Raw genomic sequence first — 19,819 nt, 5'->3', positions numbered from 1 at the left:
CAAATGTCATTTGGAGGGAACAGTCTAAGTTCCATCTGTAAATCATTAAGTTTTAACTTTCTGCGTTACTATCTTCCAGCTTGCTGGTTTTGTTTTTCTAAGCTTGGTAAGCGCAGCACTCAGTTAACTATCATTAAAATGAACGCTATACAATGACCCAAAATTTTAAAGCTAGTAGTCCTATCTAAGCATAAAGACTTAACTGCACCAGACAACACCGACACCTAAAGTACATGCTTAGCTTATCCACAGATTATATATACCCTTACACCCTGTAGCAAAGTCACTCCAGAGAAGGATAACAAAATGTAGTAACAGAAGTAACACAGAAGAACCTCAAAGGGAAATAAGCCACATAATATCACCAATGTTTTCATACCTTCCCTTTTACCTGCATAGATTTATAGATTTATGCTTCTAATACGATGAACAGTCAGATTCAAGTCAGTAATTACCTGTTAGAGCAAAGTACTTTATGAACATTTAAAAGTGAACATTTATAGCATTGTGTACCAAACAAGAACAATTACAAGAAAAATAAGCTTCTGTTAAAATAGTTTTGTACTACCTTACTCTGACCAACAGGGAAAGCAAATTAGGTTTTAAAGAGATGGACAAATATTGGTTTGTATCAACATCTGAGAAAGCTCAATTCCATTTCTTTCCACTTTATAGGAAGTCAGGAAAAACCCCACCACCAATCCATGCAGATTTTCACAAACATGAATAGCTACAGGTCCAAGGAAGATAAATTATAACTTCTGGAGAACTCAGCAAAGACTCATAAAACATACGCACAGTTGAGAAAGAAGATAATGTCTGGACTGAACAAAATAGAAAAGAAACCTCTGTCTTTAGCAAGTATCTGGATGGACTTGGGCTCAGCCTGCAGCACCACGCATGTACCTTTTACAAAAATGACTGTCACTAAGCATAGAAACAAGGGAGAAGAAATGGCAGTACTTGCTGGCCACCTCCTACAGGAGAACAACCTATAAGCCGGTTGACCTGCTGCTTCACAGAGTACCTCTACGGGCACTTCAGGAGAGCGCTAATGTTATAATGTAAGTTTTATCTCCTGAAGCACCTTTCCGGGAGCAATGGGAAGATCAAGAGTATTTCCCTTTCTTCTTACTGAAAGGAAGAAACGTGAGCAATAAATCATCTCCACAAGCATTCAGTGTACAGCAAAGTCTCTTCTCCCCCCAGTAAGGAGGTCTGATGACCGGTCCTTCCACAGCAATTATTTTTACTGGGCAGGAGAGGACTGGTAATGTCAGCAGTAAAAGAGGAAACTGTCAGGAATGCAGTATAAGCCCAATCCTTCCAGATACTTACCACAGGCCAAGGCGTACTGCCTAAATGCTACTACTGGCTATCAACTAGACCTTGCCATTCACTTTTATAGCTACTGAAGGAGAAGAGGACTCAAGTCTTCAGTCTGAAAAAGGAAAGAAATCGTCAGTATTAGAAGATACTAAAAAGAGTTTAAAAAGAAATGTAGCGTGCAAGAAATTTTTCTTCAGTGTTTCTGGAAACCTTTTCCCTCTCCATACAACCAAACGTTCTATGTCAAAATTGTTGGTATACACAGTGAACTGATACGGACCTTAAGAGAACTTGGTATAACGCGCACACCACAGACTATATATCAATTACTGGGAGGCATTACTGAAAGCTTAATAATAAACTCAGTCAAGAAAAAAAAGTATTTGTTGCTTGTGACCACGCTCTGTACAGCCTCTTAGACAGGTTTACTCCTTCTGCAATTAACTAATAAAAACGTGGCACAAGCTGTATCAGTCTCCCATTATCTCCTGAAAAAATATTTGGAATACTAGAACAAACACAGAGACAGGAAAATAACCAAGTCTTAAGATTTTGTCATTCTTTGAAAACAAATAGAAAATATCAGCATGAAAGAGCAAGCAAGCACACATCGCATGTGCAGATGCCTAAAACATAAAAAAAATTGGAAAACTTTCAGAACACAGTTCTCCAAATAAATTACATAGACTCTGAGGCTGCGCTGCATTAAACTGATGTTTTCTAGATGTAGCAGGCTAGAGAGTTACAGCTGCTTCCCTTTGGAGTTTGATGTTGGATACCCAAACTGTTGTTTCACTTTGAATATTCTTCTTGCTGTCTCCATCACCCTCAACTTCTCAGCAGCAGTGGAATCTTAAAAAGCCTTAGGGTACACTGTCATGCACCTTTCTGCCCTGTGAAGACATCAATATGTCATTTCTGCTTCCACATCACCCTTTCCCTTTTTTTGAGACAAATGCTGTAGAGATACAAATTGAACTGGATCAGTGATCTAACTTTATTTCATTTTGAAAGGTAAATTTTTGAATCCTATTAATTTATCAGACCCCAGCTGACTACACAGCTTCTTCAAATAGAACTAGTGGGAGGGAGGCAGAGTGGGAACTTCCTAGCCAGCACTGTCACCTTCTGAGTCACATGAATCCATAAGCTTGGGCACTAAACAAATTTAAAAAAAAAAATCAGAACACAGGCTACAAACTCTTGGGTTTTTTTTTGTTTGTTTGTTTTATTTTTTTATACTATGTAGGAATCATATCAAACGAGAAGAAACATGTCAGCATTTGGAGGGCAGAAGGTAACAAGCCTGCATATATTTTGAACACTTTTCAATATGAAGCAACACTATTTTTGTACCAGATGCTGGATATGGGAACGTAAGTCCAAAGCTCCTAGCTTTACTGCATTTAATCATCGAATCATTTAGGCTGGAAAAGACCTTTAAGATCATCGAGTTCAACCGTTAACCCAGCACTGCCAAGTGCACCACTAAACCATGTCCCTCAGCACCATGTTTACACATCTTTTAAATACCTCCAGGGATGGCGACTCAACCGCTTCCCTGGGCAGCCTGTTCCAATGCTTAATAACCCTTTCAGTGTATAAATTTTTCCTAATATCCAGTCTAAACCTCCCCTGGCACAGCTTGAGGCCGTTTCCTCTTGTCCTATCACCTGTTACTTAGAAGAAGAGACTGACCCCCACCTCACTACACCCTCCATTCAGGTAGCTGTAGAGAGCGAGGTCTCCTCTCAGCCTCCTTTTTTCTCTAGGCTGAACACCCCCAGCTCCCTCAGCCGCTCCTCAGAAGACTCGTGCTCCAGACTCCTCACCAGCTTCGTTGCCCTTCTCTGGACACGCTCCAGCACCTCAACTTCTTTCTTGTAGCGTGGGGCCCAACACTGGACACAGTACTCGAGCTGAGGCCACACCAGTGCTGAGTACAGGGGGATCATCACTGTCAGTCCTGCTGGCCACGCTATTTCTGCTACAGGCCAGGATGCTGTTAGCCTTCTTAGCCACCTGGGCACACTGCTGTCTCACATTCAGCCAGCAGTCGACCAACACCCCCAGGTCCTTTTCTGTTGGGCAGCTTTCCAGCCAGTCTTCTCCAAGTCTGTAGCGCTGCACAGGGTTGTTGTGACCCAAGTGCAGGACCTGGCACTTGGCCTTGCTGAACCTCATACAAGCCTTGGCCAATACTGTTCAGTCTACACTCTGAGGTGAGGATCGGCAGTACAACTGCTAGACTTTTAAGTCACCACAGTTATTTTATCAATTGTGAACTGTGCATTGAACTCCAAGGGTCTCTGATAGTTCAGAACTCACATAAGTTCTGAAGTAAATTTAGTGCTGCATTACTCTTAAAATACCTGGATCATGTTTAAGAATAAGAAGCTCAGCTGCTTCAGAAATGAGCAAAAAATTTGGTGTTACAAAAACACTTCTGTCTCCCCCAGCTTACACACAGCACAACAGCATTTGCACTATTGATAAAGCCATCTAAATTCACATTCGGAACACAGAATCCAGATCAGCTGCTGACTGTGGAGTTTTTTTAAGTCACTTTAGATCAAAAACCTAAAATAAATAACTATTAAAGGCCCTCACTTTTCAGACTTGATGGGGGAGGAACACATTTGTAGACACTTCCACATGTTTCATTACAAACCTCTACCCGGTCAGTCGCTAAATTACTGCTACAATAGCTTGTGACTTAGTCGTTTACAGAAGTTTATCTATTGTTTTGTTTTCTTTAAATGAGTAAAAACCTTATTAACAATGCAGTGACCTACTAGTAAAGCACCAAAGCATATGTCAGGCAACAGAAATAATGAGTGACAGTCATTCTAAAACTTCCGTTAAATCAAATTTTAGCATGGTGTTGAAACAGCACCAATCCGTAAGCCTTCTTCGAGTAATACCATGAGAGTTTTATAATCTGATTAATGCAAGCCTCCAAAAGCTCATACTCCTATCACATCAAGATTAAAGGCTTCAGAGAACAGCAGCTATTAAAGGAAACTCAGAAGTAAAGGAGGAACCCTTCAGTAGCATTCTCAGCAGAAGCCACTGCATTTAAAATTATCACTTCAGTGAATTTAACAGATACCTTCTTCCTCTGCAATTATCTCTACAACAGAACTGATTCAGCCTGCACAAGCTGATGAGGAAACAGCTAGTGTTCAGCATAAGGACAGCCCAATGCCTCCATATGGACTTCAGCATTCAGAGCTTTGTAAGTCAGGGCCCAGCTCATGGGCTGACTATGCCTCTCTCGCACAGGATGAAACAAACCCCAGAAACAAGACTTCTTGTTTGCATTCGACTATGGCCCCACAGCAGTACACGTGCGACAGAAGGAAGAACAAAGCCTATGAGACCCACTAAAAATAATCCAGTTACAAACTTAAAACAGTTACCTTTCATCTGTAGCACTCTTCCGGGGTAATGCATTGGACAAATGGCTGGGGATCTGTGCAGACAAACTGCCTATGCTGGTACCTCAGCTGAAGCACATGTGCAATTAGCTCAGCTGTAGTCTAATGCTCTCCTGGACTCCTTGCTTAGAAAGTTTTTGAACACAGTTGGAACTGATATAAGAACTCATTTTAGCCACTCTGTATGAACATGTTCCTGCCTCTTTGTAGTCACTAGTTCTGGTAATAACCTTTTGAAAATATGCAATAGGATCTCAAAATGCTTGTGAAAATTCTTATTTCCTTGGTTAGTTGAAATCCATAGATGTCCTAGAGTGATTCTTTTATTATTTCTTAGTTGCAGCAAAAATAACATTTTCCATTTACAGCTCCTCCCAATACATCAAAATCTGTCACTGTGGGAAAAAGCTTACTGACCATACAATGGACATTCCACATCTTTTTCCTCATCCCAAATTTTTGCAGAGATTAACCAACAGCGTATCCTGTAACAAGTCAATGTGGCAACACAGCAAACCCTAGAGAATCTCAAATTGTAACTACGATCCAGCACTATGGTCCTTTTCTAGAATAATGCTAGAACCAAGATACCACTGTGGTCGCTCTTCACTACCTAGAACAAAGCGTCATTTTCCCTGGTGGAGTAATTTCGGAGTTAAGAATTTTGGGGCTCTTCCACTTGCCACAGTGGCTTATTAACAGACCTTTTAAATACTGTTTACATACAAAATATCATTGTTGTACCACTAGCAGACCCACAGTAATGATGCTTTCAGAGTATTGATACTGTATACTGCCATGTAAAATTTGTATCATTTCAGAAAAAAGTATAGAGCTGAATCACACATACAGCACAAAGGTTCCATATCAAACACCACCTGAATTTCTCTGGATTCATTAGTGGTCTGTAAACATTACAGCAATAGCCTAGCTTATTAAAAACCTAAGAGGTTCAAAGTTCTCTTGCTTGTCTCACTTAAGTGGGTCCTTATCTTCAAAGTCAGCAATTTGCAAATATTTTCACTTTAAAGTTTTGCTAACATAGCATAGCTGGTGTTATTGCTATTTATCAAAATGAGAAGAAAACCACTTAACAGACTAAGTTTGCCTACAGTCCACTTACACGGAAAGATTTGTTCTTCTTAAAATTAAGACCAAATTCCCAATAGTTATGTTAAAAATCGAAAATAATTCTGTTCCTCTCTACTCGCCAGATTTTCAAGAGAAGAATTCAGACAAGAGAAGCAACTTTTCCAAGCATTCGGCTATCTACTACTATATTTAAACTACTTTTTTTTCCTGAGAGAGTAAGCAACATTGTCAGCAATCCTAGTTTCCAGCGGTAACTGCCAGGTTTGCAGTAAAATTGCAGCTAAAATACTCTCAAGCTGACATTAAGTACCCATCACTGAAGAGATTCCTGAACTGTAAATACATCTATCAAAGCCTTTTTGTTCATCACCACTGGAACAAAGAAACTATTTGATAACCTGTCACTTCTCAGTGCTCTAGGTTAAATTTGTGACACAGCAGTCTGAAGACATCAGTTTATATAACAGTTTTTAAATTAAGTAATTCTAAGAATTTCATGAGAGAAGACACAGTAAAAGAAACTAGGTTTTATCTCAAGATTTTTGCCCATTAATGAATATTGCTTGGTTATCTACCAGACACAATGCACCATTTGTTCCCATCAAATACTTCAATGGTTAAAGAAAGAAAAAAAACCCGAATGACTCAAGTTTACTACCCTACAAAGTGCTTATTTGCTTGAGACACATATTAGATTCTCAAGATCTACTTTACAGAACCTAAAACTTACTGTTCCACCAACCATTCATGTTAAAAGTCGTAAGTTTAAAGCAAAAGGAACCAAAACACCAAACCTAAAAGAAGAAATAACAGAATCCCCACCATTTTCAATTGCATCATCATGGAAAGGTCTTCTAACAAAATGCCCCGTATTACCAACATCAGTGCTGGCCATGCCTGTGATGGTTGTTAACTCCAGAACACTCTAACCACAGTTGTTAACACCATAAATGTTGCTGATTGTGAATTGTACTTATCTTATGAATTGTACTTTTAGTGACAAGTCCTCACCAAAACTATTACATTATAGTAATTGCTCAGTAAAGGTTTCTGGGTCATCCCTATGCTCTTTTTATTCACTTGATAAAGTTTAAAAAAAAAAAAAATATTGTAAAACAGACTTTCCAATTTTATTTTTTTTTTTGCACTTTCTGTAAATCTTACAACTGTGAACCTGTTTCAGGGGAGATGGATCAGTCACAGAAGAGCTATATACATTGGAACGGAGAACATTAGTTTCTGTAAAATAAGTATACATATCACTTCAAAATACTATTTGCTACTCATCTTTCTAATACAGCAGCTTTGTACTTGAGGAGGCTGACTGGAATCTAAACGAGAAAATTTTAATAAAAGGGATCAGTCTTGAAAAGCTTTCCAATATTACACGGTTTCATAAATATTTACTAAATACCTAATAAAAAGAAATTTCACAAAGTTTCAAACACTTAAGGATACACTTAAGATCATTTACATAAGCATACTAACCCCCTTAAACGGTGCCTCAGTGTGAGCAAGCCGATCGAATTTAGATATTTGAATATCAATAGACCCCAGGAAGAAATACTTTTTCTGGTATTCTTCCAGATTATTTACAACCTATACTGACATAGGCTATCTAAATAAGAAAGTGAACTTGAAGCATCTATGTTTCCCTTCCAGCAGCCAATATGGTCTTTGGGAAAGGAGTGAAAGAAAAAGAGAATCCAATTAATAAAATATTCTGAAATAACTTTATGCAAAAGCCTAGAAATAGGTCTTTTAAAGAGATTTAGTGGAAAAAAAACTTGTTAAACTTGGTAAAACTCAAGCTCTAACAGTAGATGTGCAAGACAAAGTCATAAACCCAGCATCTTCATGAATTGTTGGAGTAACAAGCAAATGGGGAGGTCAGATCTACTATCACTACATTAAGATCCCAAAAAGAAAACGATTTTCCAAATGGAGGGGAGGGAAACACGAGACATACAGATAAAGCAATTTCTTATCCATCATCGTGGGGGAGGCTAGGGGTTGGAAGAAAGAGGCATCTTAAATAACAGTAACAAGAGGAACACTGTAATAAATAAAATTATCAAATAACTTCATTGCTGAATATTCTGTAAAACAACCAATTTAATCTTCCATCAAAACAGTGCTCATCTGCTAAGCTACTTGTTTAATGACATCATTGACAGATCCCTTCACTATTTCTAGATAGAGAAGACACTACACCTAGTTCCTTTTTACCTGTTTGAAAGGAATTGTTGCACTGGTTCTGTCCGTGTTTGTCACTTGTCTAGACTTATCTTTGACAAGGAAGCAGAAATGTGACTCAGGACACATAACACGCATACATTTTTCATATGCTACACACTGGCAGATTATGGGTTTTGTGACCAAATAACATGCTGTCATCTAACAAAGTTGTTTGTATGGCATCTAAAATATGAATAAAATGCTCAAAAGCATGTTACATGCTTTAAAATTTTGGTAAGTACTGCACGCTTACTGAACATAGAAGAAAGAAGGAAAACATGGTCAGGACTTTTTATAAACTAGATTACAGATTTACGAAACTTTAGATAACATTCAGAGAAGAAGGTGCTATCTGCACATTTCACACTGTGTCAGATGTGAAGCAAGTTATCCCTGCTTCTAACAGGGGTCATTTATTGCAGCTGAGTCTGCACACTGGTCAGGGTCACTTCATACGCTTGGAATCAACAGTCCTGTTTACTCCATGCACTACTTTGTACTTAACAATACAATCAAGACATTTAAAAAGCGTATTAATTCTAATATTGTCCTGGTTTCAGCTGGGACAGAGTTAATTTTCTTTCTAGTGGTTGCTGTGTTTCAGATTCGGTATAAAAGGAATGTCAATAATGCATATTGGTTTATTGTTGCCAGATTATGTTTATATTTTTCAAGGACTTTTTCAGCTTCCCATAGCGGCTGAGAAGAAGCCTAGACAGAACGATGTAATGGCCAAAGGAATACTCCTTACCATAGACATCATGCTCAGTATAAAAAACAGGGTGAGCCAGGGAGTGGGTACTCACGATCGCTGCTTGGGAAGGCGCCAATTCACTGGGCAGTGAGAGTGACTCATGTCATTATTATTATTATTTTCTGTTATTGGTTGTATTAAACTGTCTTTATTTCAACACACAAGGGTTTTTTTCCCTTTCCCCTCGTTTTCTCCCTCTTCCTAGTTGTTGGCTTGGATTAAATTACAATTAATATATTACTATATATAAAATGTAATAAAGATATAAATTGCAATTAACATCTAACTCTTTATGACAAATAAGGTGTTCATTTTTGGTCACTGTCAGAAATTATTTAAGAAACAGCAGGTGTTCTTGCATTTCATTTTTATTCATAAAACAAAAGAGTCAACTTGGCTCCCCTACTTTATAAGGATTAAAATTATAAAATATTATATGATAGAACGAAATGTTTTAACATACTGAAGATGCATGCTCTCATAGCACCCATGAAATAGGCTACAGCTGCTAAGTAATTCAGCATTTCACTGAGGATACAGCTGCCACTGCAGCCATTTCCACTAATTCAATAGTCAGACTACATTTTTGGCAGCAAATGTATACAGCTTAATATTTTTATTTAGTTCACATGTGAATAGGTGTAGTCTTTATTGTCTTCTGACTATTTGCCCATTTTATAGTTAGAAGAGCTCTTCAGTGCCAGCTTTGAATAAATTCTGACATTTAAAAAAATATTTTTACTTCTTAATGAAAACAGCAAAATGGATTTTTTTTTTATTCAGTTCTGCTCAGTTCTCCCTACTACAAGAGGAAGCAGGTTTAACTGAATATCTATTTTTATAACTATTTTGGTCATCCCACAAAAGAACCATAGATCTACACCCTACCTTGCCACATGCCTATATGTTCATGTGCTTTTACCCCATAGGGCTCACCTTTTATGAACTATGTTAGCCTGGGAGCAAACAAAAATGTCAAGTTAGGACTGCAAAGTATCCTGCATAAATATAATACAATCCCAAAACAGACCATTAAGGAAAAATAGTTATCATTACTTTAGTTAGAATGAAAAGATTCTAGTAACAGACTGAACACCTTTTATCAACAGATGAGCAGACCGCAAGAGAATTTAAAAAAAAACCCAACAAAACCAACTTCAAGATAGTTAACGTATCTGACAACACAGTAGTTTCAGATCTGATAAAACAGAATTTTCCAGCTAGCTGCTTTGCATCTTTAGTGTTAAACTTCACATTCATAAACAGCTAAGCAGAAAGAAAAAAAAGAAAAAGAAAAGAATCACTTCTCACTAAAATCAATACATTTCTGAAGAGAGGATAAATTAAAATCTGGTTATACGATTATGCAACAATGACAAAATGGCCAAATAAGCATTATTACATATATTTAAGATATTAACAATCTAAGCTAGTTGACAACTTCTAAAGAATACAAAATTTAGTTTTAAAATTAACAGAGGTTTTGTATTAATAAAAATGAGCCTTCTGTGTGACACTGGCATATCAACACATAGGAATATATTCAGCAGTAAAACTGAAAAGTTCATTGTTAGAACTAAAGTCTATTTGATAGTATCCATTAGAAGTTACCCTTTGGGAAGCTCTTAAAGCTGTAATTCACTTATCTTCCATTTGTTTTAAGGATGCGTCACTGTACCCTGAAAGTATTGGTTTATATTCCACCCATTTGTGCTCATAACTTCCTTCTTAGGTACTCAATAGTAAAAGTTACAGTTGAATTTTCTCCATTAACTCTCTGCCTAAAATCTGCGTGGAAAGGGTGAGCTACAGCAATCTTTAAAAGATCTCTGAGTGCTTCTATATTCCACAAGATGGACACCCCTGAGAATATTAACGTACCCAACAGAGAATGAGAACAGGTATTCCAAAACATTTTTTTCAACAGGCTTGTTCATCTGACAAGCATCAGGAAATAATACATCAAGACATTAAAATGATGCAAGAATGATACCTGAATTTGGAAAAAGCCACTAGAAAGGGAAATTACATAAAAACTAGCATGTTGCCATGAAAGCCAGCATCCACTTTTCAATGTTGTGCTTTTGAGGGAGGTCCCCAAAATGAACACCTCTTCAGTAAGCTTGGCTTACTGCGCAATAGTTAATTCCAGTTTTCTGCTAAGAATTTAAAACTGAGAGCCAGGAATAAAGAGCTTCCTACAGGACATCTCTGAAGCTTGGTCAGAAACATTTCTTTATTTTGCTTTGCTTACTTCGAGAGAAGAGGTGGTAGTGGGAGGAAAATATTAAAACCATGAATATTTTCTAAGTCATTCTTTCTAAAATTAAAAATACAGAGTGTGAAAACAACTGTTTTGCAAAGATGACTTTGCAATGAGAAGAACATTATATTTTGTCATTAACTTGTAGCATTTAAGCTTTGCCTTTTCCAAAATAAAGCATATATGTAGAGAATCCTACACTCTCTTGCCCCCCAACCCCGCTCTCAGTAAGAAAGAGGAATTCACGCTCTACATCCTTGAAGAGCAAACCTTAAGCATTGCCTGTGGACAGAATGATACTATTTTAATCAAAGCTATTTTAGAATCAATACAGACTAGTATGGAAGCACATGCCATGACATTTAAACCTATAACAAGTCTTTTATATGGCCAATTGTGCTTTACTGTTATTAATTTAATGTACCTTTCTTACAAAATGTTCACACAAAAAACACCTGCGGCTTCTTCCTCCCAGTACCTTCCTACCCCTTATTTTTAAAACCTAGTAGAGCAAGAAAAAAGTTCAGGAATGAAATGGATAACTTGAGCTGAGTAATCACAGTATCTGTCCATCCAGCAGCAACACTGCTTAAGGAGTTCTCATTTCTACTCCACCCACTGCATTGTACTGGCAAAGTGATTCCAGAAGCTAGATGGTTGGAAAGATCACAGAACTGCTCCATCTTAAAAGTAACAGAATGGGAAGGAGGGTGAATTTTTCTCCTAACTGAACTAGTTCCCTTTTCTGAGCCTCCACAAATCATCCTGCTAGCACATGACAGGACTACAAAAGGAAAAAAGCTAGTTAACTCAGCACCACAATGGTGGAAATACCCTTGGAACTACAGCCCAGAATCTTTCTGGATGATTTTCAGTATGGCATGCAATTTTTTTCTCTATTTTATTTCTAGAATTCTATCAACCCAAAGAAGCAAGTAAAAACAAAAGCAAATAAACTCACCACCTTTTTTCTGATCTCTCAGTTTTATAAAAATCATGTAAGTCAGGTTTCTTTAGCTATATTAAGATGTTAACCACTCAGATAAGATGAACTGCAAAGCATGCACAAAATCTGCAGGCATTTGATTCAGCTGGGTTCTGCGCACATTGTGCACATATGCAAATAAAACTAATCCTATGTTATGATGCCTCTACTGTATTTTTAGAAGAAGAAAAAGGTGATTATTTAGTATCTCAACATGTTTTTTCCTAATTCTATCGTCTACCTGCCTACAAGAAATTTTCTTTAAGAAGTCTTAATGCATCACTGAAATATAAGCACATTTATATGTCTATTTTAGATGCACAGGAGGGTAAAAATGGGAGGGAAGGACTTTCTAATCACTTACCGAAATATAGGAGTATGACCAGGCTTTGGTTTGTTCCAAGTAAAGTGCGAAGGAACAGAAAGAAATTGGTCTCCGGGCAAATCTTTTTTCAAGGTGTGCTGAGATCCAGAGCAGTCATCTACTGCAGTTTCAAGGGATGACGATAAGTTACCCTGTTCTTCAGGACAGATATCTATTTTTCCAGACAAAGTGGCAGTCTGATCCTCTGAGGTCTTTCTTGTTTTTAGAGGAATATCAGTCTCTGTACAACACTGAAATGGTGAAAGGCCAGAATTAAGGCCTTGTACGTTATGGATGGAAGTGTTTAGCCACGTGTCTTCTGTTATGCTTCCTCTGGGAGAATGGCCGGGTGATGGAGTTGGAGAATGGTGAGGAGAGAGAGAACCAGCATAGCAAATTTCAGCACTGGAGTGTCGCCGTTTCCCACAGGGGGATGTAGGTCTTGATGAGGGCCTTGATGTTGGTCTAGGGCTTAGCCAATTTTCATCTGTAATACTAGTTCTAGGAGAATGACAGGGAGACTGTCTAGGTGACAAGGCATGCCCAAATCCATAAGGCTGCTGCCACGATTCATCACTGGGACCTCTTGGAGAGCCACCAGGAGATGCCAAAGGAGAGCCAAGGGTAAATCGAGCAGCTGCTTCATTTAGCTCCGAGTCTACATCATCATAAACGTGGGAAATGGATTCACAAGAGGAAGCATCTGAAAACCAACTTCTGGATGAAATGCTGCTGGCAGGGCTTGGACTAAGGGATGATTCCCTATATGATGGCTCAAGAGGAAGATAGAGATGGTCCCGTGAAGGCCTTTCCATATACTCATTTTCTGTGCCATTTGTGTGCAATTCATCTTCATTGGTTTCAATCCCTTGATGACAGTTAGGTGAAATAGATGTAATTTGAATACTAGGGCACTCAAAGGGTTTGGGTCCACCTAGTGGACTATATTTGGATTCTGGTACCTCACAAGTTCCTTCATAGTTCTTATGACTCTGAAGTCTTGTAGGTGGTGACAGAGGAGAGGAGTGAGACTGCAATCCATGGCGAGGAATACAAATTGGCTGATTTACAGAGGATGATGGTTGGTCTACATTAAAGATGTATATGGACGCACAGTCATCTGACTCAAGATCTGAAAACAAAATTTAAAAAAAAAAAAAAAAAGAAAGGAACAAAGTCAGAATGCAGTAATTGAAAAATGCCATAAACAACATCCTTTGGTTTCCCAGGTATGGCCATTTTCAACATCCTACGCATTCCCCATCATACTAGCCACACAAAATAAAGCTAATTCTTAGTTTTAAGTTTTCCCCGGCCATATTTACAGCTAAATATGACTACAGCATAATTTTCTGTCATAAATATTTTTTTTCAAGCAGATTCCACGGTTTATACACATCTTCAGTGGTTGAAAATATAACATACACAGAAAATGGGTTAAAATCTTGAAAGGATCTAAGCCGGAACGCTCAATTCAAACTTTATCTTTCATAACTACATTCCATTAAAAAAATTAAACATCTTTAATCATAACCCATTAAAATTAATCTTTTTGACAGGAACACGACTATGATACTTTCTGCAACTATCAATATTTACAAGCACCGGAATATTGCATACATAGTATTTATCACTTCTAACACTAGAAAGCATCTTACAGTGACTCAAACATCAACGAGGATTATAAACAACTAAAAATGTTCGATCCAAAGAGGCCTAATAAAGAATATTATTAAAAATATTACTAAGAATCTTATTCCAAAGATCTTTCTTGGGTTCTTAGAAAACTCTCAAGTACCCATCCCACAGAACCACATTTTTCAAGTGCAGTCTCACAAAGTTTGAGCACAAGTTGTTCAGCATAAAAAAGGCAAAACAAAATATTCTCAGATCTCACTAACTTACCCAAAGCACAGGAAATATTCCAAAGAAAAACAAGCAATTGAGAGGGAGTGCAAGTCCAGTTAACAAAATCAGCAGCTTTCCCTCACAGAACTGAAGCACACTGTCTTGCCCTGCTTTTCAATATTGAATTAGCTGACAGTATGAGACATTTGTCTGAAACAAGGGTAGAAAACACAGCTTTTTTCTTATTTTGTAACCACTATGCTTCCACTCTCGTTTCTTTCCCCTTGTAAAATACAGCCTTCCCTCTATAATTATAGAAAGTAAGTATGCAGGAGACCTCAGGTAGGTTACTCAGGTATTTCATCTCCTAGCAGATGAAATTAAACGTACTCCGATCACCCCCACTACACACTGAAACTAGTCTTAAAATCTGTTAACAATATTGTCTCTATAACCCAAGTAATTTGTTTTAATGCTGAATCACTTTGAGAGCTTTTGACCCATCACTAACATTTAACATCATCATTAAAATTATATAGTTTCTAGGGCTTTGTGTGTGGGTTTTTATTTTTTAAAAGTATTTTCTTCAGTAATAGGGGAATATTATGCAGAAGCATAAATGTTTCTTCAAACTAAAATGCTCCCGTGTCAAATGTAACAATGAATGATGTACGAACATCATGTTCATACAATTATTTTCCATAAATTTGGACTGGATGATATTAATTGCATCTCTGGGTATCAGCTCTTTTCTTTTTTTTTTTTTTTTTTTTTTTTTAAAATGGCTTTTATCCTGAGTATCAGTAGACTATTAATACTTGTTTTAAAATAAATCTAGTCTCTCTCACAATCAGATAAAATATCCAGACAGGAAGCCATGTATTTTAGGCCTCTCCATGATGAAAAAAATCAGTATGTTAATGAAGTCATTCTATTATCAGTTTCACTAATAGCAATCAGCTTAAAATTAACTAAAACAGGAACAAAACAAAAACAGTATCTCCTCAGAGACAACAAGGAAGCATTTTCAAATTGAGGGAAAGCATACCGTTACCAAGGAACAGACTACGTTCCTCAGACTTTAAAAAAAATAAATGGCCGAAGGTTCATAGGCAGGGAACAGCTCTATTAGTAATCCATCTATTAAAGGAAGAATAAAATTGCAATTAAGACTAGTACTAAGTAGTTTTATAAGCACCGTGTGATTTCATATATATTACATACAGTCATACACAACAATTATCCATATTATATCATTAAGTACTATTATATGTGTTAAGAGCACAAAAAATTGGTATAGGTTAATTTCTAAATATGCATACACTAAAAGGATCAGGATACTCAGGAAGGACTATTTTGTACATCATACAAAGCTCACTATGCTGAACGCTATCAAAACTGCATTTCCCCATCCTTTCACTAGGGTAACAAACATTTTTTAAAACTTTAATTGGGATTCTTTCTTTTTGCTGTTTCCCATCAGAAAATATGAAATGCAGACAGTAGTAGCCACAGATTTTTCCACATCTATCTGTATATTCATGTGCAAGATCACAGATCTCCTTGTTTCCTAACACATTATTAGTATTAAAAATGTAGGTCAACGGAGAAAAAAGTCAATCCTAATAAAAGCAATTATCCAGCTACTCAAAACTTAGAAATAAAACAGTTACAGGTACAGAAATTTTGAAATAATAATAAAAACATCATAGGACAGCAAGAGTTGGAAGTCTTCAAGTCCTGTGCGTAACCAGTTACTGTTATTAACGGCTTTAGGAACAGTAGTAGCACATTGTGCTAAAACTCTCACCATCACAGAAAGCCTTGTGTCTCTTGCAGCAATAATCAAGAAATCTTAAAATATTGAAGACAATTTGTCTACTTTCAACATCACTGAGATTTACAAAAAGCAGCTGTACATTCAAAATTTAAGTTTAATGGAGCTGAGGTGCAGAGATCAGACCAGCACAAAATTATCAACACCACCTGGGAAGAACTGGGTACGAGATGGAGAAGGCAGAACTCTCTTCTGACTCGGGCTTCTTTGGTCCCCCTCCACAACAATCAACTTCTAATGAGTTTGGCACCATGCTCTCCCATTACCCCTCCCCGGCAGCACACACGCACACACTCAAAAAACAGGAAGCTAGAAACCTAAAGTAAGAACTATGCATCTAATGAACACCAAATCCCAAAAGCACGCTTAAGACTGTGGAAACAATATATTTTGCATTCTCAATCACCCAAACCATTTTCAGACATGATCAATAAAAAGGTAGATTTATGTTAGTTTGCACCCACAAGTCCTCCCCCTTATAGTCATGTGTTAAAATAACCTATTAGTTCCTCATACAAAGCACACTAATAAGACCTTTACAAATGATGTCATTAATTCTACTAGACTTTTTACCAATAACTATTTTGTCCTATTAAAGATTGCAGAGAGAATCCAACCTGAACGAGCGCTCTCACTAATTTGAAGGAATTAGTACTAATACAAAGATGTAGAGGAAAAAAAAGAGAAAAAATACAGCTGACAATCCTTAAGATGGAAAGGAGTTAGAATAGCTCAAAAAAACTCAACATGGGGCTTCAAGAAAGCAAGAGGATAAACAAACCCAGGCAAGTCTCACAATAGGCAAGTGCAAGGCAAAAAAGAGTTATGGAGCAGCCCAAGGCAAAAAATGGAGTTATGGAAATCTAGTTACTTAATAGAAGAGCTATGACATCCAAACAATCCTACTGGGGAGGAATGACAGTAGAGAAGTGAAGTTGGCCAAGTCACGAGGCCTTCACTGACCATAGAACATAAGAAAGAAGCATTCAAGAAACAGAAACTAGGTCAGATTACTAAGGTAGAGCATAAAAACTACCACAAGCACATGAGGACAAGATGCTAGATAGGATAGTCATGGCAAAATACAAAGACTAAGAGAAGCAGTGCCGTTCACATCAAAAGTCTGCCACGACCCTGAAAAGGCAGGTGTGTTAAATGCTTTTCCTTTAGTAAAGTCAATTGAGTAAATTGCTAACAAAGTTAATAGCAATGCAGAGTAAAGAAAACTGGACCAAATAAAAGGTTAAAAAGTACTGAAGAATTATGGGCCAATAAGTTTAACTTCAGTTTTAGAAGTAGTATTAATAGTTTATTTGTTCCAGTAAGCATTTAAAAGGAGACAGGGAAACAAAACAAGAAGTCAATGTTTGCTAAGAACAAAACTGCGTCAAACAAATTTTGTTTTACAGTCAAAGGAGGTCTTCTGGATAGCTAGCATAGAGAGAAATTCTGCTTTGTTTTAACTTACTAAGACTTTTAACACTACCATGAATGGAGAAGCCACTGAGTCTTCAGAAATTTAGTGAAGCTGCCTTCTGCCTTCTCTCCCTGCTGAGATCAGGTTTACTACTGAGGGATCACAAAAGTTAGCAGATGCTCTATATTCACACGGTGCTTATAAACTCTATAAAGCTGCAGACTTCCACTGCAATCTCACATCAGGCGTCTGTGTCATCCTTTATCAATGAGAAGCAGAAGGTCTGCCGTTTTGAATCTCTGAAAACAGACTAGTTTACAGAAACTCCTGTTCAGTATTAAAACAACACTGGCTCATCCCTTACTAAGCTGCTAACTACGCTTCTACATAAGCTGTCTAACTGGAGAATATAATTAAATAATATCCAGAACAACTGCCCCTAAAGTACATTTTGCTTGCTATTTGCCATATCAGACTGCACGTTCAGGAGGAGTAACGCTTGCCCACCAGTTGTTCACTACTCAACCATGTACTGGCACATGCGTATGTGCAGCTGTGCAGCGAGCCAGATTTCTCCGCAGAAGGAAGGTCAATTACTATCAAATGTCTGAACACAAGCCCTGTGCCAAAATTATCCAAACCACTTTATTATTCTAGGTTTGTAAGCCCATAAACAAACAGGTTCAGACAATAGGAGTTGTTATAAGGTACTAAGAAAGTGCAACGCGACCTAGGTCTTATAAAAATACTACTGCGAAAACAGGATCAGTAATCAAGTCCTTTAAATAGAATAAGGAAAGACTTGAGCATTGCCACAGACATCATGTGTGTTCTCAGGCAAGTCATATAATCTGCCTTCACTCACAAAGAATGACCACCTCTTGTTTTTTCAATTCTGGCATGACAGTTACTGTTACCTCTTTCTGAACACGACAGTATTATAAAGAATGGCACAGAAATATCTGTAAATAAGAACAAAAAGCATTTGCAGCACCATTTTAAAAATTCATTATCCTACTGATTAGCAGCAGTTCATGTATTTCTTGGGATGAAAGGGGAGCCTTAATCTTCACAAAGAACCCAAAATACCCAATAGTCATAGTTTTCCTTTTGTGCACTTAAAAAGACAATTAGAGTTCTATAATTGGAAATTTAACTCCAGTTTTCCATTGCAAGCTATCAGTTCTCCAGAAGCACTCCCTACAAGCTTCAACATCAACTTAAAAAACACAACACAAAATCCCCCTAAAAAACACAGCCACGCATCAGTTTATAAGAAGTATTACTGACTAGTAAGCTACCAAATATTGTACTAAAAAAAAGTATAAATTGTGAAAACAATTAAGGCAGCAAGGTAGAGCAGGGGGAAGACACATCCTTATAGACCAAGTTTAGCAACACACAAAACAGTAGCGCAAGTCTAAGCTTTCAGAAAGGGATGATTTACAACAATTGTCATTTTATGAACCAGCCCTGTTTCATAGTCATATCACTCAAAAGGGATAAAAATAAATTTTACTTCTGTCAATCACATACACTAGAGGCAGCTCTGTTGTGCCCATCAGCACTTCACTCATTTTCTTCTGTTAAGCAAGAATACTGGAAATGTACAAGAAAAACAAGCTTCTCAACAGTGGGAGCTCCTCCATGAGTCTTTTCCAAATTCTAGTCTGGATCAGAATTCCTTATCCTTGGTAGAAATGCAGAAAAATAATGAAGCTACACTAGTTTAAGCAGTTTAAGCAAGAGAATAATACAGCATATGAAATGTTTACAACTGACATCGACTAAAATAAGAACATACTGGCTCTCAGGGTGTAACTACATGTTATGTTTTTTTCAGCTGCAACTACCCTCCCACACACACTCACACACCAAGGGGGAGGGGAAATGAGAGGTATTTTTAACCCAGACGATTTTGGCAATCAGTTTTGCAGAGCACTAATGTGAACACCTGTATATATAGACAACTGACAGGATGGCAAGCTTTAGGACACGGGAAGGAATGAGCAACCAGGACAGGAACTGCAGGTGTTTTCTCTATCAAATAAAAATGTAACATGCAACTAAACTCTTAGGCCTGGCATGCATGTAAACTAGAATGGCTGTCTTAGGGTACATCCAGCTTCACCCTGAAGTAACGGAATTAAGTTCCAAATAGAGAAATAGCAGTAATGAAATTTTATTTGGCACGTAAGAAAAACAGACTGAATAAACATGAAAATCAAATGCATCTGCTTAAGCTATAAGCA

The 19,819-nt window shown here is 37.4% G+C and overlaps 1 protein-coding gene across 2 annotated transcripts in view; it reads right to left on the bottom strand.

The window, feature by feature from the left end:
• Positions 1 to 19,819, bottom strand: part of NFATC3 (nuclear factor of activated T cells 3) — a 77,382-nt gene that overhangs the window by 46,877 nt on the left and 10,686 nt on the right. For both annotated transcript variants that reach the window (XM_074583180.1, XM_074583181.1), the window contains exon 2: positions 12,466 to 13,597. In XM_074583180.1, coding sequence (XP_074439281.1) covers positions 12,466 to 13,597 — 1,132 coding nt within the window. The remainder of the gene's footprint in view (positions 1 to 12,465; positions 13,598 to 19,819) is intronic.

Source organism: Larus michahellis, chromosome 4 (assembly GCF_964199755.1).
Source record: "Larus michahellis chromosome 4, bLarMic1.1, whole genome shotgun sequence".
Lineage (NCBI taxonomy): Eukaryota > Metazoa > Chordata > Aves > Charadriiformes > Laridae > Larus > Larus michahellis.
Note: the sequence above shows the minus strand (reverse complement) of the source record. Positions and strands in the feature narration are given on the sequence as shown.